This window comes from Panicum virgatum, chromosome 9K, assembly GCF_016808335.1.
Source record: "Panicum virgatum strain AP13 chromosome 9K, P.virgatum_v5, whole genome shotgun sequence".
In the NCBI taxonomy this organism is placed as follows: domain Eukaryota; kingdom Viridiplantae; phylum Streptophyta; class Magnoliopsida; order Poales; family Poaceae; genus Panicum; species Panicum virgatum.
This window is the reverse complement of record NC_053144.1, coordinates 48,401,591-48,427,021: the sequence shown is the minus strand read 5'-3', so window position 1 is coordinate 48,427,021 and position 25,431 is coordinate 48,401,591. Positions and strand designations below refer to the sequence as shown.

At 46.2% G+C, this 25,431-nt stretch overlaps 4 protein-coding genes across 8 annotated transcripts; all 4 read right to left on the bottom strand.

The window, feature by feature from the left end:
* Window positions 1–68: 68 nt before the first annotated feature.
* On the bottom strand, window positions 69–21,596 carry LOC120651860 (uncharacterized GPI-anchored protein At1g61900-like). Of its 5 annotated transcripts, none has more exons than XM_039929500.1 (8): window positions 21,517–21,596; window positions 3,332–3,472; window positions 1,870–2,709; window positions 1,149–1,394; window positions 1,034–1,048; window positions 810–950; window positions 637–684; window positions 69–564 (listed from the first exon to the last, which is right to left on the bottom strand). In XM_039929500.1, exons 2-8 carry the CDS (start codon window positions 3,363–3,365, stop codon window positions 494–496), a joined length of 1,395 nt encoding a protein of 464 aa, XP_039785434.1. In that variant the 5' UTR covers window positions 3,366–3,472; window positions 21,517–21,596; the 3' UTR covers window positions 69–493. The 5 variants fall into 5 exon arrangements, with proteins under 5 accessions (XP_039785434.1, XP_039785435.1, XP_039785433.1 ...); XM_039929501.1 differs by lacking the exon at window positions 21,517–21,596 and adding an exon at window positions 4,530–4,771 and having other exon boundaries at window positions 3,332–3,405; XM_039929499.1 differs by lacking the exon at window positions 21,517–21,596 and adding an exon at window positions 4,530–4,727.
* Window positions 14,624–15,745, bottom strand: LOC120651861. Its single transcript, XM_039929503.1, has one exon. The coding sequence runs from the start codon at window positions 15,658–15,660 to the stop codon at window positions 14,977–14,979; it is 684 nt and encodes a 227-aa protein (XP_039785437.1). The 5' UTR covers window positions 15,661–15,745; the 3' UTR covers window positions 14,624–14,976.
* LOC120651862 (probable RNA-binding protein 18) lies at window positions 18,963–21,661 on the bottom strand. Its single transcript, XM_039929504.1, has 6 exons — window positions 21,517–21,661; window positions 20,209–20,350; window positions 19,950–20,022; window positions 19,794–19,867; window positions 19,561–19,687; window positions 18,963–19,472 (listed from the first exon to the last, which is right to left on the bottom strand). The coding sequence occupies exons 3-6, from the start codon at window positions 19,950–19,952 to the stop codon at window positions 19,173–19,175; spliced, it is 504 nt and encodes a 167-aa protein (XP_039785438.1). The 5' UTR covers window positions 19,953–20,022; window positions 20,209–20,350; window positions 21,517–21,661; the 3' UTR covers window positions 18,963–19,172.
* A 1,809-nt stretch (window positions 21,662–23,470) lies between these two features.
* Window positions 23,471–25,230, bottom strand: LOC120648057. The gene is made up of 2 exons (XM_039924832.1): window positions 23,707–25,230; window positions 23,471–23,581 (listed from the first exon to the last, which is right to left on the bottom strand). Exons 1-2 carry the CDS (start codon window positions 25,228–25,230, stop codon window positions 23,471–23,473), a joined length of 1,635 nt encoding a protein of 544 aa, XP_039780766.1.
* Between the last annotated feature and the right edge of the window lie 201 nt (window positions 25,231–25,431).

Below are 25,431 nucleotides of genomic sequence, written 5' to 3'. Positions count from 1 at the left end.
TATCTGGTAGGTCCTACAAGTAGAGCTTGAGAAAAGCTTCACGCTGTGACATAGGAAGGCGATGCCAATTATCAGACCTGGAGCCCACATTTTATTTTGGGCATCACTCTACATTGTGGAGGGCCTTATGAGATCTACATGGAGTTGCCCAATTGTTTACTCGCCATTCAATCGACATCTCTGGGGAAGCTCACATCCAGAACTAGTTTAGTTTCTACCAGAGTTCAAACCCAAAATGGTACAACAGTCCTCTCTCTGGGGAAGCTCACATCCAGAACTAGCTTAGTTTCTACAATTCTACCAGAGTTCAAACCCAAAATGGTACAACAGTCCTCTCTAAGACATAACGGTTCTATCCACTGGACCAAAAAGGGACAGAAAGGGGAAGGCTCATTTACAAGAATGTAATGCAATTCAATTTACACGAGGGCCTGCACAGAGGGAAAAATACAACAGCGGTAAGAAGCTCCTGGCTCACTAGATGAGGCTGTCCTCAGATGGAGATGGACGTGGTGAGGAATACAAGTGGCAGCAAAACACCTATCCCAGTTCTTGAAGTACCTACTGTCATGAAGGAATGTATTCTCAGTTTTGCTGACAAAGGACAAAAAAAAAGTTCGCAAATGTGTTAAGTACCTGAGCTTCCAGATTTTGGTGAGATAGGCAATGCAGGCAATGACATTTCTGAAAACATAAGTGAAATGACAATGTGACTAAGAGAAACATTAATGTTCGGAGAAAGGAGTGAAAAATCATACAGTGCAGTACAATATTTCTGTGACCCAAATATGAGCTTTGCCACTGCTTACCTGGAGCACAAAGTGACAAGGATTGTACAGAAGATGAGGACGGCCATGGTGCTGCAATATTGTCACTCAAATCACACGTAAAGCTAATTCCAGTAGTGTTGTCAAACTCAATATCTGTAGGTAAGCTCCGAAGTAGACAGCCTACAATAACGAATGCTGGAATTAGCATAGAAGTACAGAGGTCCGTGGATCAAACCAGATAAAGTTGATTGAATTACACTGACCTTGCTGTCCAAAAGCTGCTCCAATCAAGTGGTGCCAAGGAAAATAAACAGAGTTATAATGAAACCCAAAATGAATCTAACATTTAAGATAAGTTCTTATGAATTCAGCGCATACCTTGCAGGCTAAAATCTTTCAAGTCAATATCACAAAGCCCATAAATATCATCCGCTACACCAGCTTTCTGTAGCATTGATCCAAACATTGTCGCACAGTTAATTGCTTGCAGATTTGTGACAAATATTTGCTTCTGCCTAGTTCCAATGTAAGAGTGCAATGCTGCACAGCATGAGGGCGTTGAAGAAGATGCCTTGCGACATGCCTTAACGACTGGAGAAGGTTCATCAAGCTCCAGTGGACAAACTACATCATTTAAATCCAAGAGTCAGCAAATTCACTTAGAGCTATGCATGATAATAATGGAACTGACAGCATTAAACACCTACTCCCTCCATCCCTAAATAACTGTCGTTCTCGCTTCCCGAGAAATAATTTCAATTAATTTTATATAAAATAATATTAATATTAGTGATACATAATTGATATCAATAGATAGATCTTTAAATCTAGTTTTTTAACAAATTTATTTGGAGATGCAAATGTTGCACATATTTTCTATAAATCTAGTCAAACTTGTGGCACAAAAACCCAAAGCGACATTTAATAAGGGACAGAGGGAGTAGTAATCATGACACAGGAAAAAATTGACAAAAAAAAGCAGATACTTATAATTTGATTAATGGTAAACAAGGCGACATTCTGGTTCAAGCAACCCAAGGTCCCAGATACCCATCCAGTGTTCAATCGAAGTTAAACAGAAGAGCATAATATGGCGTACCTTTGTTCACCTTGCAACCAGATAATACTCTAAAAGCACTGTTTGCCTCTTCTGATGAAAGCTTCATAGACAACCATGAGTGAACTACCCCTTTACAGTCACTAACTATATCAATCCCAGCAACACTCCCAGGTAAACCAGAACTTCCAAACATGTTTGCCCCACCTGAGGATATATGCATAGCTGCTTCCACTATAGCAGGTTGGCACACAGGCCTACAGCACTCTTTCAGTGGGTCAACACTGCTACATGCGTCTATGAGTTTACTGATGTTCACTATTTTCTCAAATGAGCTAATATCCTTCACAGGACAAGAAGCATCAGTCAGATTTGATGGCCTCAGAGTACATAACTCAGGGATATTGGTATTTGCCCCCTTGCTTGCAAGTATGCTCATGATATCGGAGAAACAAGCATTTGCTGAAGCCTGATTAAGAACTAGAGTACCATTTCCACTACCGTATGCAGCTTGGAAAATGTTCATCAAGCTATTGACTTGGGGGCAACATATAACATCGGCAACTAATGGTGCTAAAGGAATGGAGCAATCAGATGCTGTCTTGTCGATAATATAGGACAGTGCTGAGAAATTTACATGACATTTCCCAGTCAAGACTGGATCATAAGATGTGTAATTGGGATACATTGGTGACAGTGGCTCAACTGGGTTAGAGTTGTGTGGAAGAACAGATGGTGAAATCTCTATTGGATCAAAGAGACCGATAGGTGGATCGGACAGAAGGAATTTGTCTTTTGGTTCAAGTGTAACCTTCTGAGACAGAACATGCTGGCTGCCACAAAGCCAAACTGCCAACAGCACAACCCAATGATACACTGTACCTGCAGTGCAATGTTCTTTTTAGAATAACATATCAAAGAGAGCAATCATAGCGATCACCAAATGCACTTCAATTGCATGATGGATTTGCTAGAAAGAGCATGTAATACCTAACACACCTAGTATTTCCATTAATCCAGAAAAATTGTATCTCATTTCCTCCCATGAACGGAGTTATTTACCATGGTCTATTCATTCAGTTACAAGGGATATCACTATCTATAGCATCAAGTTACTATACCAGCTTCAGTTCCTCCTACCTTGCAGCATGTTAAACCGTTTGTGACAGAAGCACAAAACCACAAACTTCATCTAAACGTATCATTGTGAAAATCAACTCAAACTATGAACAGAACATAAATGCATTTCAAATTAATGTCACTATGGAACAAGAAACAGCTAAGCACAAGTCTACAATGAAACCACATGTTTAGTATCAAACAAGAACCTACCACATGTTTTAGTATCAAACAAGAACCTAGAGATAGCATCAATAGATTCAAGCAGAAATTCAAATTGTACTGTTAACACAATTAAACTTATCTCTACGAAACTCACAAATTTAACGTCTGCATTCATATGTGTGCAAACAGCACCTCCAAACAATATGGGCGAAACACTCACCCTGGACACAAGAACCAGAGCTGGAACTCTCCATTTCTTTTAGCCCGAAGAAGTAAGTGCATGCATCAGGTAATCTGTACAGTCCACAGTTCAATCAAAAGTTTAAGAACCCCACTCAAGGGATCGCCAGAGAAAGTAACACTGCACAAAAAAGGCAACAAAAACAACCTATAGATATAAGTAAAATGAATGCTAATCCATAAGTGGGAAGATGAATCTCAAGCAAGTATGGATGAGAAATACCATTTTAGGAATCTAACCAAGTGTCCAATCATATATTTTAAGATAAGCAACAGTGCAACACAGCATAGCAGTGGGTTTTCTACAGACAACTTTAATGTGAACTACAAGCTATCGTACTATCCATATCATTCAAAATATTAAATACAGACAAAAAGGATACATTATGTATCTGCAACGCTATTATAATGTTATCCTTACACATCACCGGTCTTTAAAAAAATGTAGGCTTTTGCTATCAACTGAATGCTAGCTAGATAGTTGGACATTGAACACGTGCCAAATGTATAATATATTCAGGATTTGTGATTAGGGTTATAATGGAGGATTCACAAGCAGTGAGGCAGGGTTAGGGAAGGCCAGAGACAGGGCTGACATGTAGTGGAAACTGGTGGTGACAGTGCCGCCATCTGATACAGGAAGGTAAGAAAACGGTGGTGGTTTCAGTGGGAGGCACAGCATCAACATTGATGAGTCAGGAAGTGCCACTAGAGACAGTGGCTGGAAAAGGCCAGTGGAAGCAAAGCAGGCAGCTGTGACTCTGAGGCTAATGGCATTAGAGCGGGCACCATGGCCGCATGTGCAGGAGGGTCTTCACCCTTCAGCAAAGCAAAGGGACAGCTATATGTAGGAGGACTCGAGGAGGAAGTGGCATCCACTAATTTTGGTTTTGAGGAACAATGCTGTCTCTTGTTAACGCACTAGAAAACCACCAATCTGCAGGTTGCACTAGGAATCTCTCACAAAACATTGAATCACCTGCAAAATGGCCATCTCCAGGGGCGGACCCAGCATAGGACATTGGTGCACACATGTACACCCGATAATTCTTGCAAACGAAATCGAAGCTAGTTGGTAATATATTGTAACTGGATTCAGATCCGAATACAAATAGTTTTGTTAGGGTTTGGGGAGCTCCGTCTCGCACAGCAGAAGGAAAGAGAAGGGGCGGGCATACCTGGAGGATGCGCTCGTCGCCGGCAAAGGGCTGGTCGAAGTCAGGACGAATGGCGCCGCCGCTCGCCCAGTCGTCGCCGCCAGGGAAGGAAGAGCAAGGGAGGAGAGAGAGTCCCAGAGAAGCAGGGAAAGGAAGAGCAAGGAGATGAACCTGAGGCCCTGAGCGGCCGAGCCCTGAGCGGGAGGGCTGTCAGTGAGCCGAGCTCGAGCGAGCCTGCCACTTTTTTTTTTTTGAGGGAACGAGCCTGCCACCTAGAGCTCGAGCATCACGAGCCGAGGTCGTTCTGAGTCCGAGATATTTAACATTTATAGAAGAATGCACCGCAGCAGAAAGTTTTTTTTAAATCGCAGCAGAAAGAATCGATGATAGGCAAGGAGACGTTCATAACGCGGTTCGCAATGGTCAGCTATTTAGCTAGTTAGATCTGATGTGATAATAAAATAATAAAAGAAAAATAGTTACTAGTGACGAGTAAATAGCTGATTCATTTCATATAGTCTAAGAACATGTGAGAGAAATGTGTGAATCCAATAATATAAAATAATCTTTTTCTTTTATCTCTCACCTCCACATCAACAGACTATGTAGCTAGTACCAGCTTAATACCATTGCGGACGCCCTTAAGTCTTGTGGGATTAAATATTATGTCATATCTGCAATGCTCATATGTGCTCTGATCGGCTGGTTGTGGCTGGTGGCTGGTGCTAATTTGTTGTGAGATAAAAATACTGCTGGCTAGCTGGTGGCTGGTGGCTGGTGCTGATTTAGTATGAGAGAAAAGCGATTGCGAGCAGAACAGAGTGATGGTAGCGTCGTTATGTGGAGTAAGGAAGCGGAGTTTCGTGAGACGTGAGATAAGTTTTATCCCCACGACAGTCATCCAATTTGGTTACCAAATTTATATTTTTAGAAAATAGTACAAAGTAATTGTACAATAAGATTGATCTAAAAGACTGATTTAATTTTTATAGATAAATAGAAAGAGAAGCGTGTCTGGACATTTAGCTTTATTCCCTCTATTTTTTATAGTTTTATTTTCAAAATTGAATTATTCACTCCTGATAGTCCCATTTAAGTTAACATATTGGGAATAATATGAGTGGTCGATTGATTTCCGTGCAGAATAATTTCTTTTGGAAAAAAAATTAGTGTACGTATATGATAACATCCAAAATGAGAAGTCCTAATTAGTGAGATGATAAAACAAAATTCTTCTTCTTGATCATTGTACCAAGATAAAATAGAACTATCAAAAATAATACAGGGAGCATTGTTTTTTTTACCTATTTTAGCTTGTGCAACACAGAGCTCCTAATGCAGGACTCTAACCTCCAGCTATATTATTCTAATTTTTTATAGTTAGAAATTTAATTAATAGATGTAGCAAGTGCATGCATATGCCACGTAAAACCGAAATACTCGAATTTTATTGAATACCTCAATCTCAGATCGTTAGATCTTGCAAGCTCCAAGTTAGAACAAGCTTGCATTTATTCTAAGTATAGATTAATTCAAATTGAGTTTTTAGCAAGTCAAATATAAATAGCCCGTGAGTCTTGAGCTTTTTTTATAACCGTACTTAGAGATAGGTATGAACAGTAAATGCTCAGTAGGTCAGGAGGTGTAAATCAGCTAGTCGCTTTTTATTTCTTTACCTCTCTTTCTCTTTTATTTATACTTTTATATTTTCTTTTTGATATAATAGGTGAAATAATATAATTGGTCATCTTTTAATAATACTCTATTTAGCTACATAAAACATATTATACCAATTAAATTGGACTGTCCTCTAATTATTATCTTACTGGACCAATCTTTTCAGTATTGACTATTGATCCAAATCTTAAGCAGGTACATATATACAACATGAAACTTTAGTGAGTAAAGCGAGAATATAGCATTCGATATAAATACTAATTAGTGAAATTCCAACGAGAAAAACATCAGACATCTACAAAATATATATCTAGGGCTTTGCTACCGTACTCCCATTACCTCCTAGGAGGTAAGAGGCTAAAAAAATCTGAACCTTTGAATTTTAAAATATAGAAAACAGTAACTAAAGGCAAAAAAAAAATGAAATTACCGGCCGGCTGTTCTTGTTGCCGTGCATGCATTGGTGCCGTTCCATTTATTCCGGTCAGTATGCATGAGGCCATATGCAGATGGAATCCGGTAGATTGTATATTGGCTCTCAGAGCCACCGAGGGATCGGGTAAGCCTTTCACGGCAACAAAAGTATACATCCAGTTGGATAGGCTTTCCTATACATAGATTCGTGTTATGTTAGTTTGTTGCCTTTTCTCTTCGTGGTTCACTGTCTATATGTGAGCTCCGATTAATCTGCGGTGGATCATCTGCCACGGAGATGAGCCTTGCATGTTTGTTCCAATAATCCAGGCTTTCAGATTGATTCCATCGTGTGTACATATTTTTTTTTAAAAAATAACAGGTGTATAGTGTCAAATGTTGTAATATACATGCTATGTTTTTGTTTTGAATCATGTATTATAGTAAAAATATCAAGTATCAACCATGTCAATATGCATTCACGTTAAAGAAAAAACAATGAAGAAACATCATGCACATATGCACGTGTCACGTTTGCATTAGCTAATAGTCCAAATTTTGATCAGTCCGGCCAGTTAAAGCTGTCACGTTAAATGCGTGTCACGTTAATATTGGTGGGGTTCTCTCCTGCCGTTACCCCTCAAAAAATTGTCACGTTAAAAGCTTTTGGAGGTTAGGTCTAAGAGGTAGTTCCTATATTTTCTCTACAATTAAAAAATATATGAATACTATTACTTCCTAGAAGGTAATGACGCCGTTCGGTTGGCTGGGCTGGCTGGATGGCTGGGCTGCCTGGTGGGAGCGGAGGCGGTGACGATAAACCAGGCGCGTCGGCGGCAGTTGCCCAGACCAGACGAGATGTTTGGGATGGGAGGAGGAAAGAAAAAAAAGGCCGGGCCTGGAGGCACGCCACGCGTCCCGCGCGCGGGGCACGTGTCGGCCGGGAGGCGCAGCCCGAGGTGGTGGCGCGGGGCCGTTCCCTGGGACTCGGCCAGACACATGCGCGCATCGTCACGGCCTCCGTTCCCACCAGCCAGCCCAGCCAGCCAACCGAACGGGGCGAATACTTCATTTTAACCAATAAGATATACGGTCCATAGTTATTTAGGAGTACCGTAGCAAACCCTAGGATGTCTTCTCTAACCCGACATTAGGCGGTAACTTAAGAAATGTGACTAAAAAAATAACTACACGAACTATTTGATTTAGTGCTTATAATAGATAATATTTCGACTGATGGTATCGAAAATGTTGACATCTTATGATCAGGGACGCAGCCAGGGGGCGCAGGGGCCTGCCCCCCCTAGGATCTGAAATTTTACACTAAAAGTTTTGTATTTGATCAAATTATTAGCTAAATTAGCACGGTCCCCCCTCCCTCCCTAACAATGTAAACATGAATTTCTGGCTATGCCCCTGCTCATGATCCACCATTTGAAACATTTTTTGGTATTGATCTTTTTTAGCATAGTGCTTGGCAATGAAATGAATGTGTTTCTAAAATGGAGTATAGAAATTTATATTATATTAAATTTATCATACAATTATATTAAGTGGTGGCAAATAATGTCTCTTCTTATATTTCTAAATAGCGGAATGTTTTCGTAGTTCATTATTGATTTTGGCCTCTAAAATTCCTAACAGATACAAAATTGAAAGTGGACGGAGTTCATGTCTAAATTGTTGTCATCTCTGACTTGGAATCAGTATCTTATTTATAGACAGATGATTAGTACTAGTGAAAGGGAAATAAAGGACGTGAGTAGGGGAGGAGTTGTGTTAATGTTTTGGGTGAGGCGATCCGATCCGACGAACGTAACTCTTAGCATGAATTTTCAAACTATGGAAGATGTGGAAGACAAATAAATAAATAAAACGGAAGATGTATAGATTCCCGCGGAGCACCTGTATTGTTCCCTTCGACCCACCACCCACCCTGCTCCAGCGCATGGCCCTCAGCCCAGCAGCCAGCAGGCCAGATTCGCCAGAACCAAGCCACCAACCCAGCAGGCCGGCGTCCGTGCGTCGTTGCGGCAGTCAGAGGTGGGCCTTTTTTCTATTTTTATATTTTTTTTAAAAAGATTTTTTTTCAGAAATATAATTTTGGTTTCACAATTTATAGTTTTATACTCCTACCGCCCGGGGCCGGCCGCCCGTCTACGGGGCGGGCGGCCCCTTGCCGCCCCCTGCCGGGCGGTAGGGACCTATATATAATTAAAATTTGAGTTCTATCGCATGGAGGCCCCTACTGCCCGGTGGAGGGAGGGGGCGGCAGGCAGGCCGACCGCCCGGCAGGGGGGCGGCAGGCAGGCCGACCGCCCGGCAGGGGGGCGGCAGGCTCCCCCCAATATAAAAGCTGAGCCCCCCACACCTGCATTTGCAGTAAACAACATCCATAGAGGGAAAAAGAAGAGACGTGGGATGAAGGAGGGAGTTGCAACAGCGAAGCCCTGCCGGATTTTAGATCCGAACCGAACGTAACCAATATTTCTCAACTTTGTCATTCTAAATTTTTTGTATTTTTAATTCTGTGATTAGTGTTTTTTATAATTGTAACCGCTTAGGGTTCGGATTAGTGATTATAATTGAAGCCGTACCATGGTTTTAGAAATTGGTTTAATTATAATTAAGTCTTTGAATGGCCAGATATGTCGAGCAAGGTGGCGTTTCAAGTTCATTACGGTGATTTCTATAGAATTACTCGTGATTCCTATGGAGTAAATCTATCAGCATTGGAACGAAGACAGTGCAGTCTAGATAAACCCCTAAAGAGGAGTTTTGGTTCTATACGCAAATGGCTTCACGGGAAGTTCAATGTGAATCCAAAGACTCATTTGCTTACGGTTCATACCATGACTTCCTGGGAAACAAATGGGGATTTCTGGGAGTTGACGCTTATAAGTAGTACGGAAGAATGGAAACATGCACGCAGCTCTTCAAAGAGGTGGCCTCTTGCAATGGTAATTCAGATTCACCAGAAGATCGGTGATTTAGGTGAATGATCAACACACACAATATATGACTGGAATGAAGAGTTGGAAGAGGATAAAGAAGAAGAGAACGTACAAGCTCCAGAACCAGAACCACAAGGTTTAGCGGATGAATGCGAGCGGATACCTAGAATTGTGGAGGACATGGAGAAAGAAGACCAGGATGCACAAATAATAGAGCAATGTGGGGACTCATCGGACGATAAGGACGATGAGCGCTTCCCAGTGCTAGGTGAATGGCGTGAAGAGGGTTTTCGGAATCCAGTGGTACAAGATATTAAATGTCCGGAGTTTGATTACAGAGTGAATGAGGTCATACAAGGGGCAAAGTATCGTACCATTGAAGATGTGAAGGATGCTGTGAAGGTCTGGGCTATATCTCTGAGGAAGGAATTCAGAGTGTTGAAGTCTAGCAGCAAAGAATACGAGGTGAGGTGTGCAGATAGAGACTGTACATGGCGAGTGCATGCCTACAAGGGGAAGTTCAAAATACACTGGGAATGTTCAATTGTTACACCACATACTTGTAGATTGACAGGTGTTGTGGGACATCACCGTAATATCACATATACTTTCGTGGCCAATAAGATGTATGGGGTGATTCTTGACAAAATGGATTACGAGACTGCATTGATAATTAGGGACATTGAACAAAATTTCTAGTATGTGATCAGCTATGCAAAGGCTTGGCGGGCTAAACAAAAAGTGTTTGAGATGCGGTTTGCCACTTATGAGGCTTCATATGACAACCTACCTCGTATGCTTGAAGCAATTGTGCACAGAAATCCTAGAAGTGCTTTTGATACATACAGTGTACCGAGCTTGTCAGGGGGCCAAGCATTTTGTTGCAAGCTTTTTTCTGCATTGGTGCATGTGTGAGGGCCTTCATTTACTCCCTTCCTGTTCTGTGTATTGACGGCACTTTCCTGACAGGGAAATATAAGGGAACAATATTGACGGCGATCGGAATTGATTGCAACAAGCAGATAGTTCCCATCGCCTTTGCCTTTGTTGAGAATGAGAACACAGAAAGCTGGTACAGGTTTCTTGAATGTTTGAAGAATCACGTTGTTGCTGGAAGGCCTAATGTTTGCCTTATCAGTGATAGGCATGCAGGTCTCCTTGCAGCTATAAGGCAGCTCCGAGAAGGTAGTTCATTTTCACCTCCTATATAGCCAGATGTTGCCAGTAGGTGGTGTGTGAGGCATATGACTGCTAATTTTTATGAGCGGTTCAAGAATAAGGATCTGATGATTTTTTTTGTTCAAGCGATTGTGCACTCAGAATCAGCAGAGGAAGTTCGATGCTTTGTGGGGTATAATTGATGATATGAGCGCCGAATTGCTTAAGAGCTACACCTCATCATCCAGTAGGAGACAGGCTACAGATTCATTAGTTCGAGCTGCTAAACCATTTACACAGTGGATTGATGGTGCACCTAAAGAGAAGTGGTCACTTCTGTATGACACAGATGAGAGGCGTTACGGGATCCGAGACGACAAACCATGCTGAGTGTTACAATATGGTAATGCGTCGTGTTCGTGGATTTCCTCTTGTTGGCATTGTTGAGTTCATCATGTATGGATATGTAAGTTATTTTAGGGAGCGGTACGCATCAGCCGCTTCCTTACTTCATGATCCAGGAGTGTGTTTTTGCGGAAGGGTCAATGAGTACATGGAAAAAAAAAGATGGAAAATGCTCGATTTCACTCAGTTATATCGATGGCACACAAGTTGGTGGTTGATGTGGTGCAGCATGACTTGACGAACCTCCGGTCATCTGTTCTTGCGGAGGCCAAGAACTATCACCCGAATATCTTCTCCACCTCCTTTGTCTAGTTTGCGGCATAAGTCCACCGAAGATACATACCAATTTACTGAAATTTGGTATCGATTTGTTAATCAACTCCGTGCCCTCGGGTAATCCTAGCATTTAATTACACAATAATTTTACTATTTCGTAAATATGAATTACAAATGACGGACGTGATTAGAACTGAATAAGAGTTACCTTAATGTGCATCTCATACACCTCTGACTGCATCCATATCTTACAAGTATTTTGTAAGAATCCAATAACATTAGAATGATTTGCTAGTTCACATGCCCTTATGTATATCTTCCGACATTCTAGCAGGTGTTCTTTACATCTTGCGTTGTAATACCTCGAAATAATGTGAAATCTTTAAACTCAACTAATTTTGACAACACCATCTCTATCATACCATCCGCTAATACATCCAACTTCTTACTGATTACAAGATGTGTCATGATCTCAAGTATTATACTAGATTTTTCTTCGGTCCATGAAAATCCTCCAAAATTGGAGGCAACCATTGCCTTATGCTGCAATATTTAGAAACAAGTTTAATATTATATTTCACTATCCAAAACTTAATTCTATTTTAATTTATAATTAATTTAGAAACAAGTCTGTAATAAACTGAAATTTTAATACTGAAATGAAATTTTAATACTATAGCATTAATTAAATTAAATTGCTTTACAATATTAATGAATTCATACGTAACTTACATGCAGATCACAAGTGCGGAATCCGGCAGGACTTCGCTGTTGCAACTCCCTCTCACACACCACGTCTCTCCTTTTTCCCTCTATGGATGTTGTTTGCTGCAAATGCAGGTGGGGGACTCAGCTTTTATATTGGGGGAAGACTACCGCCCCACTGCCGGGCGGTAGGGGCCTCTATGCAATAGAACTCAAATTTTAATTACATATAGGTCCCTATCGCCCGGTGGGAGCCGGTGATAGGAGTATAGAATTGTAAATTGTGAAACCAAAAATATATTTTTGTAAAAAATGTTTTTAAAAAATATAAAAATAGAAAAAACGTCAGGGGTGGCTGCCTGCTGCTCCCCGGCTCGGGGGGGGGGGGGGGGGGGGCGAAGTCGGAGCGGAGCGAAGCAATCCCCCGCGCGGCCTGGATCGGCGCCCGTGCTCTCCCTGTGAAAGCGGCACCAAACGCGTCAACATCCATGCGCGCGCGGTGCCGCGGACCCGGACCCGGGTCCGAGCCATCGACCGCCGCCGTCGCTCTCCGTTGTTTTGGCCGCCCGCGACGACACGGCCGGGACGCCGCCGCGCCCACGCCCGGAAAACAGCAAAAGAGCGCGAGCCCCGCGGCCGACCTCGAACCTTCATCAGATGATAAGGTACGCGTGCCGGTTCCCGCGGCGCCGCCCGGCCGGTCCCCGACGACGCGCGACGAAGCGGAACGCCGGGCTGGCTCTGGCTGGCCGGGCCGCGCGCGGTCCTGCTCTCTCCACCTCGATCGAGAGCGGCCGCCGCCGGTCGGGAGCCGCGGGCGACACGACAACCCGGCACCCATCCGGCCCGGCGACTCGTCACGTCCGTCGACGCACCTCTCCCTTCCGGGCTCCCGGCTGGTCCCGGCCCGCCGGACGCCTACGTGTTCCGGCCGAGCCGTCGAACCGTCCTCTCACGCTGGATTGCCTGCCGGAGATAATGCGGTTTCACTGCACACGCACATTGCGTCCAGCGTGGCTCGGTGCTTCGCGGCGGCGGCGGCGGCGCGGAGCGACACGCGAGCGGGTGGGTGGGGGCGTCGCCGCCGTCGCGTGCCCGTGCTCCGACCGGCACAATGATTTGATTTCGTCCGCGGCACTGGCGCGCTGCGTTTGCGTAGCCGCGCGAGCGTACGGGTGACAGGTGACCGGCCGTCAGCTGCCTGCCGAGCCAGGACAGGCCAGCCGACGCTGGCCGTGTTTGTTTTTCACTAGCATAGCATAGCATACCACACATTTCCTGAGAAAAGAATATTTAATGCATGGAGTACTAAACGAAATTTATTTGCAAAATCTTTTCACAGATGGGTGTAACTTTTCACGACGAATCTAATGATAGTAATTAATCGGTGATTAGCTACAGTGATGCTACAATAACTATCCTCTAATCGTGCGGTCAAAGATCTCATTAGGTTCGTCTCGCGAAGTAGTACAGCGCTGTTGAGTTAGTTTTGTAAATTACCTTTATTTAATACCCCTAATTATTAGTCAAAATTTTTATACTACTTGTGCTAGGGCAAACCAAACAAGGCCGCTGTCGCCGGACGGCGGCACTCACTCACCAATCAGTGCCGCCGGGCGCAGCGTCCGGATCAGCATCGGTGCACTGTTCACTCGCTTCGGATCACGGCGGCTCCACCCGCAAGTCCACCGATGCTATCGTCAGGGCGCCGTCGCAACGTCCCGTCCTACGTTACCCTACCAGTACAATCTAACTCTTCTTTATCCTGATATGATGGAGCAGGTTGGTCGATTGCAGCCAGGGCGGGGCGGGGTGGGTTTTTCTCGAGCTGATCGGCGTTGGGCGAGAAAATCTTGAGCTCTAGCTGCACGGCTTCAGCGCGACAGCACCTAGGGTTTAGGTGGCATCATCGCGATTCCCCAGGGTTGCCGAGAGTGAAGCGTTTGCTGCTGCCAATCGTCTCTGAACACTCAACGTTCGGCTTGACAGCTGCTGAAGTGTTTGATTGATTGGAAGCGGCATTCGTCTTCGTCACTCGTCAGCAAGCTTTCCGAACAGAGAAACCGGGAGGTACACTACAGATCGTGCTAGACACGCAAGCATCCTATTGGTTTGTAATGGTGCGCCAAATGGAAACGAAATGCTAGGTCAAATTCATCAAGTTCATGCCTGCAAAAGACGCTAGGATATTTTTTTCTCCACTCAAATCTGCACAACGACCCTGCTGCGCATCAATGTACTATTAAGGAGGTGTTCGAAGAGTTTATAGGGCCGCCGTCGCCTACTTTACTCAAGCAACCCCGGTGACATCCTCCAGCTTTTGACCGTGGCCAGTGGATTTGCTTGGACCTCTTGAGTCTTGACCGGGGAACATACTCGATCGCATTTTTTTCCTTTCGCAAGGTCCGGACGGTCAGTGCGTGCCAAAGCCTTTGGTCTTCGTACTAGGCACCATCGATCTGATCTGAATTCTGAACAGTGTTCTGCTCGGCACAGACGAGATGTTTAACGGATGATAGTTACCACAAGCTGGTGCTGTTAATCATCTACTAATAATGCTTTCGTCCAGCTTTTACCCTGCCCTGATGCATGTACAGTTGCATAGAGCCACGGCAACAGCAGAGTTACTTACAATTACACGGTAGCTAAAACGCCTCACAAGGTCAGACTCCCTTGGGCACAGTTCATCAACGTATACAACTGTACTGCATGTACATCAGTACATGCTTCGAAATCAAAGTTAAGTCGGAGAAAAACTAGAAGATTGAAATCCTTTTCCCTCTTGAATTGCTTCGCCAGAAGTGTTCTTGCAAGAGGAGAGCCCATCCCTGCATGTCCTGTCCCCGAGCGGTGTACGAAGCGCCGAACGATTGAGCAGCTCAGCATTCCGTGCGAGGAGCGGTCAGCAAGGATCTCTTGCAGTGGAGGATGGCGTCGCGCACGGCGGTGTCGGCGTGGCCGTGGCACCAGTGCTCCGCCGCGCTGGAGGCGCTGGACGTGGACCGGCGCGCCGGGGTCGCGGCGGCCAGCGGCGGCCTGGACCGCGGCGCCGAGAACACCCGCGCCGGCAGCCGCAGCGCCCTCGCCTTGCGGCACAGCGGCACGAGGAAGCGCAGGTACCGGAGGAGCAGCCTCCGCGTCGCCGGCAGGCCCGGGCGCCGCGCGGAGCCGGTCGCGGACGCCGGCGTGCTCCGCGCCGTGTGGAACGCCGCCGGGGACGAGCCCGCCGACGCGTCGGCGTAGTACGCGCTGCTGCCGACGTCACGGGCGGCAATGCCGCTCGGCTCGCGGGGGAGGAGGCCGAGGCCCTCGTCGGCGAAGACGAGCCCGGCGCTGGCCAGCAGCGGGGAGCCGGGCGCGCCGAGGTCGAGGCCGCCGTCGTCCGGCGCCCACCGCATCGAGAACAGCTCCTCCGGGTCCATGTCGATGAAGGACGCCGTGGAGCTGTTGAACGACTCGCCGAGGCCGGCGTGCACGTCGAGGCGCCGCTCCAAGGACGGCGCCCTGCACCTGGGCCATCCGCCGCGGGAGAGGCTGTCGCTGCGAGACGGCGAGGCCTCCATGGAGGAGAGCGAGCCAGCTAAGCTTCTGTTCGTGTAGGTGTGTGGGGCGACCGACCGGGCGAGGCGAGCGGCGAGTGAGTGCCTGAGTGGGCGCGACGAGGATGATATAGGGGGAGGGCCGGAGGGGTCGCCGGTGTGGGGGCGCGCGAGAAGGAACAAACGAGTTGACGTCCGGGGACAAGGCGTTCGGTGCCGTGTCCATGTTGTTCCCCGCGCCCGCCTGCTCGTCCAAACAGTGCTTTTCACGGTCCCAACCCGTAGATTCTGCTCCTTTTTCAGGATTTGTATCAGCTCATTTTCACACAAAATTCGGCACAACTTGCTGCGTTCCGTGCCATGCCTACACGTGAAATGCACGCAATTCAGGCTGAACCTTGGCATATGCTGAATCTTTCTTGGTATAATAAAATGAAAATAAGAATTACCTACCACACCGTAGGAGTTTGGCTGTGAAGTAGTACTCCATCAGCCCGATGAACACCCGAAACTAAGCACGCATGGTTGGTACGCTGTGTCCTACTGGTACTGGACCAGGCAGGGCACCAGACAAATGACAAAATAGTGTGCTCTCCCGGACCCGTCAGAGACAAGGCCATCAATGTTGGCAGCAATAATACGGGGATTAGTCGGGTGGGTGAGATAATCCTGACAAAAAGCCGGGGCAGCATTTCGGCAAGCAGCATCTACTACCCCCCATGCCATGTCCATGTCCATGTCCTACATGTGATGCCGAGCCTCAGCCTTCAGCCTTCCTGCATCACAGATCTAACAATTCAGGAAAGATAGCGTTCGGCAGGCTGGAGTTGGAGATTGGAGCTGGAGTGGTGTGAGAGAAAAAAACTGTTATCTGGTTGGTGTCTGGAGGTTGGAACTGGAGTGATGTGAGAGAGAAAAACTGTAGCGCTGGAGGGCTGGAGACCAGCTGAACGTAGTGATTAATCTATGGTTCCGGCCGGGCAGGATCCGTGCAACGAAAAAAAAAATCAGGGGTCCTCGCATGTGAAGCCGGCCTCTTCAAGCCGCTGCAAGGCATCTTCTACGCGGCCATCGCCGCCGTGTCGCCTGGTTTCTAGCCACACCCCTTGGCCCTTGCAATATTCAAACCATGGAGCAGGAGGAGTGTAAGCTGACCGGGGAGACGGGTTCAGATTCTGGAGGGAGATCAGACGGAGTTCCATGAACCTGGACCGGGAGGGACAAGGTTCAAGACCCTTGAACAGGGGACAGTGGTCTCTGTAAGCAGGCAGGGGAACTGCAATAACGACATGGGGCTACGGCAGCTAGTAGGTCTCCGGTCTAGACCTCAAAGGTGTGTTGATGTGCTCTTCCATTTGTTAATGGGGTTAGTAAGTGTTGCGCACAAAGCAAGCACTGGGTTTTGACTCCTCTAGTAGGCACATGGTCTCGTATTAATGCAGATGAGAGTTCACTAGGCGAAAGAAAGATTGCGCGCGTGGAACTGCTAAGCTTAAGCTACATGACTACATCAAGTAGTCCCTAAATCAAACCGATTGTATCCCTGCGAATGAAGCATAAAAAAAGGTAGATGAAATCGTGTACGAATGTACTTGACAAAAATACAGATTCATTTCAAGCCAGGGTAATTTTTAATTGAAGGAAGAAAATACTAAATTTGTTAATCCTTCACGCAGGAACTAGTATGAACATTCAGCGATGCAAAAGCCGTCAGATGCTTCGTGCAAAATTTACAAGCTAAACAACTATTGCTAGTACTTCCTGTTTCTTTTGTTAAACCACCACATTCTTCTCTCAGCCGAGAGTAATGCCAGGAACTCTTATTCTTTACTATCAGCATCCCAGTTGCCTACTCTGGTAGGTAATGTCTAAGACACTTTATGTTAACTCTAAGCATCCAAGTTTTTTCTAGAGACTCCGAGGATTTTAAGGAGCAAGAACCGGTTGAAATTGGAAGGAACCTTAGCAGAACAACAGTAGTCTGGAAATGGAAAGAGAATTATCTACATTATCTAACTTGGCATGGAATGTAAGTTACCTCTAAATATTGATTATGAATAGAAAATGGGGGCTATCTTCTCAATGTTTCACTTCTGAACAAATTATCTTCACAAACTTTTGAAGGCACACATTCTAATTGAAAAAAAGAACAATAAAATGCAGTTGTTTAAGCTCCAGCACAATAAAGATGTGCATGATATCACAAAATAAAAAATGAATGAACGATACTACACTATCAAAATGATTTCATGACAGGTGGTAGAGAAATGACAGTTATGCCAGGTAGAGACATGAATGACTTGGCTGCTGTTCTGTCATTGATTGGTGGCCCTTGTTCCAAAACTTAGGAACAGACTAGACAGAGCAACTATGTATCAATTACTGTCGACCACAATATGACAGATTCTGAACTTCTGAGTATATTTTGTCGAGCATTACAGCACATTTTGTCCCCACATATCCTAGCTTTCCAGCAACATAGATTTGGAGAACCTTTTACTCAAAGAATGCATCATCATTCAGAATATGACCCTGGACTATATGGATGTCAATGACGGCATCATTATACCACAGCAAACATAAACCAGAGCAACAAAACTAAGGATGGCTTCAACTGCTCCAAGCAATTGCAAACATATAAGGCCAATCAACATTTTTTGTTTGCACTACCAAGTTTTAATATATTGAAAAACATCTCAGTTGACAATATGAAACTGATGTGACACTGACTAAGATTCTTCATGAAAAGTAATTCAATAATATTAACTATTTTGATTTGTAAAAGAATAAATAGTGGTCAAAGTGTTACTTGTATATCATGCCAATGTCCAAACAACTTATATAGCTGTCACTGCAATTGGAGATAGTAATAGTTAAATTCTACCTGGATGCTTTCAAGAAAATGAGCACTACAGGTTTCAGGATACATTATATGTGGTATAAAAACAGAATACACAAAAGATTTTCACCTAATGGTACTCCACACTTACATTTGATATTTTTGATATGTATTCAGCTTCAATATCATCTGCCTGGTCCTTTGAGCAAAACCAGTTTCAGCAGAAGTTAAAATCCAGTGCATGTAAGGATTATAAAATAGGCCGTTGTGAAAGCAAATGGTAACTCAAAAGTTGGTTGGACACCATCTGCTTTCAGGTAGCAGTGTGAAGACTGCTGTGGGTTCTGTTCTACTTTCATGTACGTCGTTTGTAAATATAAGCAGTTCATTGATACAGAAACGCGGACATGTAAACTTTTTCGGAGAGCAGTGGCATGTGTTGCAAGCCAGCAACAATTAACTGATATTCAGACTGTAACATTATCAGTGCCAACACCATATAATTCCACACTGATTCCCATATAAAAATGAGGTAATTGATACAAACTGTTGTACACATATAGAGAGTGAAATGTTACACATGTGATCTGCCTCACTTCCTAAAGCTAAACTTATATAGAATGGCAGCAGCCATAGAAGTTTCACAAGGGCGAGAGTGCAGAAGCTTCCATCATTCTGAAGAGCTAAAAAATTCAATTCAAAACTTCTTATGAGAGTGTTCGCTGGTGCCTGTCAAGTCATTTGGTGTGAGTCTTGGTCTTTTTGTGCTGCATCCTTCTTCCTCCAGGGATTTTAACTTGTTTTTTATGGCAGCTATCTTTGCAGCGCGATCAGTTTGTGCTGATCTGATTGCTGAACCACCTGTCACTTTCTTGTCTTTGAGTGCTCTATGCGAATCCTTAGAGTCCAGAGAGCTTTTTTCACTAGCCAGGTGAACCACCATTGGACGTCCACAGACTAACTTTCCATTCATCTTTTCCTTTGCTAACTGAGCTTCCTGCACGCTTACTTCAGGTGGCAAAGGTGAGAACTGAGAACAAGATAGCCAATTGTCATTTGACACAGGAAATGGATACTACTCCTACCTCTTTAGTAGTGTATTGAACAAAAGCATAGCCCCGGGGTTCGCCTCGCTTTGGGCCCCGTGTGTGCCACAAGAAATCCTCAGCTGTAATCTTTCCAAACGGAGAAAACATCTTGATAACGTCGGACCTGAAAAATAACATCACAATGTTGGTTTGCAGAACACGAGGATGAGGGCGAACCGGCGAACCATGAAGCAACGTGCAATTAGATACACAAGAAATAAGTAACCCACTCTGATATCCTGAAGTCCAGATTCCCAACATAGAGCCTACCCTCTGCCTTGTCTCCCTGAAGACCTTTAACATCCTGCAACTCAATCTGGTTAGAAACTTAGCATCCACCAAAGCTTTACAACCAGCTATCTTCTGATTCAGTCAGGCCAACATACCATTGGGTATTGCAGCCACAATTTCCAATCCAGAGAAGGTTGACTGTTCAACAGAGCACACCAAATCACAAGGCTACAATGAAATCACATGATTAGTATCAAACAAGAAACTAGATACAGCATCAATAGATTCAAGCAGAAATCCAAATTGTACTATTAACACAATTAAACTTATCCCTGCGAACCTCACAAATTTAACGTCTACAATCATGTGTGCAAACAGAACCTCCAAACAATATGGGGGGCAAAAAATACTCACCGCAGACACAAGAACCAGATCTGGAACTCTCCATTTCTCTTAGCCTGAAGAAGTAAGTGTTTGCATCAGGTAATCCGTAACAATTCACAGTTTAATCAAACGTTCAAGAATTCCACTCAAGGGACCGCCAGAGAGAGTAACACTGCACAAGAAAAGGAAACAAAATCAACCTAGAGGTATAAGTAAAATGAATGCTAATTCACAAGTGGGAAGATGAACCTCAAGCAAGTATGAGTGAGAAATACCATTTTAGTGAATCTAACCAAGTGTGCAATCATATAATTGATAAGCAATGCAACATAGCAATGGGTTTTCTCCAGACAACTTTTATGTGAACTACAAGCTATCGTACTATCCATATAAAAGGGCGTACCCAGTGCCGTAGGCTTCCCGCACTGTGCGGGGTCTGGGGAAGGGTTGTCTTTAAGCCCCAAGCCTTACCCACACAAATATGCAGAGGCTGAGGCTCGAACTCGGGATCTTCCGGTTACAGACGGTAGGCTCTACCGCTGCACCAGGCCCGCCCTTCCCCAATATGTATCTGCAATGCTGTTATTAATGTTATCCTTACACATCACCGGTCTTTAAAAAAATGTAGGCTTTTGCAATCAACTGAATCCTAGCTAGATAGTTGCACATTGAACACATGGCAAATGTATAATGTTCAAGATTTACGATTAGGATTATAATGGAGGATTCACAGGCAGTGGGGCAGGGTTAGGGAAGGCCAGAGGCAGGGGTGACATGTAGTGGAAACTGGTGGCGATAGTTCTGCCACCGGGGACACAGGAAGGTAAGAAGACAGTGGTAGTTTCAGTGTGAGGCACGGCATCAATAGTGATGAGTCAGGAAGTGCTGCTAGCGACAATGGCTGGAAAAGGCCAATTGGAAGCAAGGCAGGCAGCTGTGACTCTGAGGCTAATGGCATTAGAGCAGGCACCATGGCCACATGTGCAGGAGGGTCTTCATTCTTCAGCAAAGCAAAGGGACAGCTATGTGTAGGAGGAGGAAGTGGCATTCACTAATTTTGGTTTTGAGGAACAATGCTGTTTCTTGTTAACGCACTAGATAGAAAAGCACCAATCTCCAGGTGGCACTAGGAATCATCTGCAAAATGGTTGTCTCCAGGTGGCGGACCCAGCATAGGACAGGGGTGTACACATGTACACCCGATAATTTTTGCAAACGAAATCGAAGTTAGTAGGCAATATATATTGTAACTGGATTCAGATCTGAACACGATAGTTTTGTTAGGGTTTGGGGTGCTCCATCTCGCACAGCAGAAGGAAAGAGAAGGGGCGGGCATACCTGGAGGATGCGCTCGTCGCCCGCAAAGGGCTGGGCGAAGACAGGACGAATGGCGCCGCCATTCGCCCAGTCGTCGCCGCTCGGCCAGTCGTCGCCGCCAGAGAAGGAAGAGAAGGGAGGAGAGAGAGTCCGAGAGAGAAGGGAAAGGAAGCGCAAGGGAGGAGATGAACCTGAAACCCTGAGCGGCTGAGCCCTGAGCCATGAGCGGAAGGGCTGTCAATGAGCCGAGCCGATCGAGCCTACCACCTAATCGTATTCCTATAGGACTCATGTACTAATTTTATTATTTTTTATTTCGAAATTATATTCTATTTAACCATCGTATTTGATATAGACTTTTTGAGTCAGCCAAGACTGTTAGATTTTTATAAAATCCAATGGTGTAAATTCTTCTCTTTCCTAGATTAACGCGAGAATTTCTAAACTCTCTCGGTGAACGTAGTAGCTTCTTTTAACACTATTGTATTTCTATTTTAAATTATGAATTTAATTATTTACTAATGGCATTCAACATGTAGGGCCTGTTTGGGAGAGCTCCGGTTCCTCCAAAAATGGTTCCGTTTCTAACTTCACTGGTGGAGCGGCTTTACTGGTGGAGTTGAAGCTGTTTTGAGAAAACATTTGGCAAAACGACTTCTCCATTCCGACTTTGCTTCCACCAAGCTGGTGAAGCCACAATTTTGCGACTTCACCACGCCAGTGGAAGACGGAAACGGCTTCATGACCAGCTTCACCACTAAAGTCGGTCCAATAAAACTTGTTTGGGAGGGCTTTAGCTGAAGCCGGAGCTGTTTTTGAAGCCCTCCCAAACAAGCGCGCACTCTTTTGTCAAGTGCTAATTTTCTTACTTTTTAATTCCAAAATTTAATTAATAGCTGTATTCGATACGAGCTTTTTGGTTAAGTCTAAATTTCCTTATTTTTTTAATTCTAAAGTTATATTTTTAATAATCTTATTCATCTAGGACCCTTTGATAGGACCCTTTGATCAAGTACTAATTTTATTATTTTTATTTCGAAATTATATTATATTTATCCATCATATTGATATAGACTTTTTGAGTTAGCCAAGACCGTTATATCTTTGTAAAATTCAACGGTATAAATTTTTATTTTTTAGATTAATTTGAGAATTTCTATACTCTCTCGGCAAACGAGATACCTTCTTTGAACACTATTGTATTAAGATAAAAATAAAAGTAGATAAGTGCAAACAAATCATTTGGAATCAAATTATAATCGCATCAACACATAGCTAGCACACGCTACGTTGTAATTAGCGAAAGACCAGACGACAGCAAAACTTGAAAAAGCCGCACACTATACATAATGTGGTAGGTCTACCTTGCCCACACGGTGCAAAGCCGGCGCCTGATGCCTGCCAGCCCTATTCAAAAGGAACTCTGACAGATGTATATATATCGTCTAATTAAGCTCTGTATAGATTTTGTTGTTTTTGTTCCCTCTGACACGGTCGATGCATGGATCATCCTTCGTTTGCTAACCACCAACCGTCCCCGGCGGATGATGACATCAAACGTAGGGTACTAATTAAGATCACTAGCCAAACACACGTACTCTACTCAACAAGTAGTTAAGCATCATCCAGAGTGTCGCGTTACACTATAGCGATTACTAGCTAACTCAAAAATGGAGCGAGCACTTGTCACATCCGTCGCCGCGCGCGGTGATCATCATGCGATGCGGACCTGACGACGAGCCCGGTCAGCCGAGACTAGCTAGCGATCGAGCTACTGGCCGGTACCCGCAGGAGGACTGGAGCTCCGACTAGGCCCTCTCGTGCCACTGCTAATTCCTCTGCTAATCCACCCCACCACTGCAAAATCAAGCAAGCCACAGATGCAGAAGAAATTAGGCGTTAGGCTGACCAAGACGCTGCTCCCATCTATTGATATATGTATGTAAATAATTAATGACCCTGCTGACCTAGCCAATTAGACCTTGGCGAACTCGCCGTCCCTGCACACGCCGACGTCGATGGTCATGGACCGGTCCTTGCCCTTCTTCGGCGACGACACCACCCTGCAGCAGTTCCTCCGCGGCGACTGCACGCACCAAGACAGCAAGATGGACGATTGATCAGAAATACTAATTAATTCACCAGAATTGATAGATCGAGAAGAAGAGGCCAGCCGCCGCAGAGGCAGCACAGGCCACAGCAGGCACGCACCCTCTTCCAGAGGTCGGGGTCGGGCTTCTTGTGCACGACGATGTGGTCGAGCAGCGCGCCCGGGTCGGCGATGCGCCACCGGCAGGCGGGGTGCTTCACCCGGTGGCGCTCGTACTCGGTGACCGTCACGTTCCGGCGGCGCTCCATCCGGCTCCCCCGCATGTAGTAGACGTGCGGCTTCTGGCACGGCTGCCGCGCCACGGGCCGCGTGTTGAAGGAGTAGGCCGTGTAGTCGGCGCGCTTGTACCAGTTGAGGAAGCTGCGCATGGGCGTCTCCATCTCCCGCGGCGACAGCACCCCGCGCACCACCATCACCGCGAACCCCCACGACACGGACACCGTCCACTGGTGCGCCCGGTCGTAGCACACCGACTGCTGCGCCACCGCCGCCGAGTCCAGCCGCACCGGCCCGTCGAACAGCCGCCGCAGCGCCCCGGCCCGCGACGGCGTCGCCGGGAACACCGGCTCCAGGAAGTCGAGGTGGTGCAGCGTCACCAGCGGCGCCACGGGGTGCGCGCCCAGCAGGCCCAGCACGTCGCCCCACAGGTCGCACTGGTGGAACCCCGGGTGGCGCGTCAGCGGCACGCCCAGCTCCGACATGCACGCGTGGATGCGGTCGTCGCTGCCGTACAGCGCCGGGTACCGGTGCAGGCACCCGTCCTGCATCTTGGCCAGCTCCGCCGCCAGCGCGCGGCTGATGGCGAACCCGCCGCCGCCGAACGCCATGCCGTACGAGAAGATGAGGTTCTGGATGTGGCTCTCCGACGGCGACCCGATGTAGTACGGCTGCCGGTGGTCGAACTGCGACAGCACGTGCACCAGGTTCTCCGGCAGGAACACCGTGTCGTCGTCGCCCATCACGAACCACCGCACGCCGGGGAGCCCCAGCCGGAACGTCTCGGAGACGATGCGCGAGATGCGGAGCGCCGACCGGCTGCCCGCGCCGTGGGTGTAGGGGAACTTGGACGTGTCCGAGCTCACCATGATGGCCGGGAGCCCCGTGCGGGAGCTCTTGGAGTAGAACTCCTGCACGGGCCGGTCCATCCACACGAACCCGCGCATCCGCCCGGGGCGCCACCACAGCTTGATGTACTCCTTCCGGCTCTGCCACAGCGACGCCGACGCGCCGATGCCGAACACGATGTGGCGCAGCCCGGTGGGCGCTTCCTCCGCCGTTACTACCCTCGCCGCCGGTGGAGGAGGAGGAGGACTACCACCTGACGACGACGAAGAAGCGTTCAACGACGACACGTTGAGCTGCTTGGCCGCCACCATGAAATGGCCCGCCGCCATGCTGACGACGTTGCCCTCCAGCGAGCACCGCGGGTTGTAGAGCTGCGACGCGGCCATGACGACGAAGTACAGGACCAGCACCGGCAGGACCACGTAGAGGAAGAGGCCGTAGAGGAAAGAGGACTTGGCCGCCCCCTTCCCCGCGCCGCCGTACACGGCTGCGCCGCCGTGCGTGACATTGCTGGCCTCCTTGTGGTGGTGGAGCTTCTCTCCAGCTCCTCCGCCCCTCATGCCAATGCCGCCCCGGTGGATCAAGCAAGCCTAGCAGATCGCAATGGCAGATGGATTAGTTTCTAAAAAAAGGTTAGAATGCTAAGCGTGCTCATGTTTTATATAACGAGATGATTAATTGTGTGGCTGGTCGTTTTGTTCGTTGTGGATCGGAGGCCAAGCATGTCTGCATGCATAGCCAGATTTCTCTGGTCAATGGAC

What these genes read in the sequence shown, in the direction of transcription:
- LOC120651861 (XM_039929503.1), bottom strand. Translation starts at nt 15,660, where the DNA reads ATGGAGGCCTCGCCGTCTCGCAGCGACAGCCTCTCCCGCGGCGGATGG.
- LOC120651862 (XM_039929504.1), bottom strand. An exon ending in CTGGACTTCAGGATATCAGA is followed by an intron (nt 19,688 to 19,793) that starts GTGGGTTACTTA and finishes GTTATTTTTCAG; the next exon opens with GTCCGACGTTATCAAGATGT. An exon ending in TTCAATACACTACTAAAGAG is followed by an intron (nt 19,473 to 19,560) that starts GTAGGAGTAGTA and finishes GTAAGCGTGCAG; the next exon opens with GAAGCTCAGTTAGCAAAGGA.
- LOC120651860 (XM_039929497.1), bottom strand. Translation starts at nt 21,578, where the DNA reads ATGGCGGCGCCATTCGTCCTGTCTTCGCCCAGCCCTTTGCGGGCGACG. An exon ending in GCGACGAGCGCATCCTCCAG is followed by an intron (nt 3,406 to 21,516) that starts GTATGCCCGCCC and finishes TGGACTGTACAG; the next exon opens with ATTACCTGATGCATGCACTT. An exon ending in CTCTGGTTCTTGTGTCCAGG is followed by an intron (nt 2,710 to 3,331) that starts GTGAGTGTTTCG and finishes ATTGCACTGCAG; the next exon opens with GTACAGTGTATCATTGGGTT.
- LOC120648057 (XM_039924832.1), bottom strand. Translation starts at nt 25,230, where the DNA reads ATGAGGGGCGGAGGAGCTGGAGAGAAGCTCCACCACCACAAGGAGGCC. An exon ending in ACCCCGACCTCTGGAAGAGG is followed by an intron (nt 23,582 to 23,706) that starts GTGCGTGCCTGC and finishes TGGTGCGTGCAG; the next exon opens with TCGCCGCGGAGGAACTGCTG.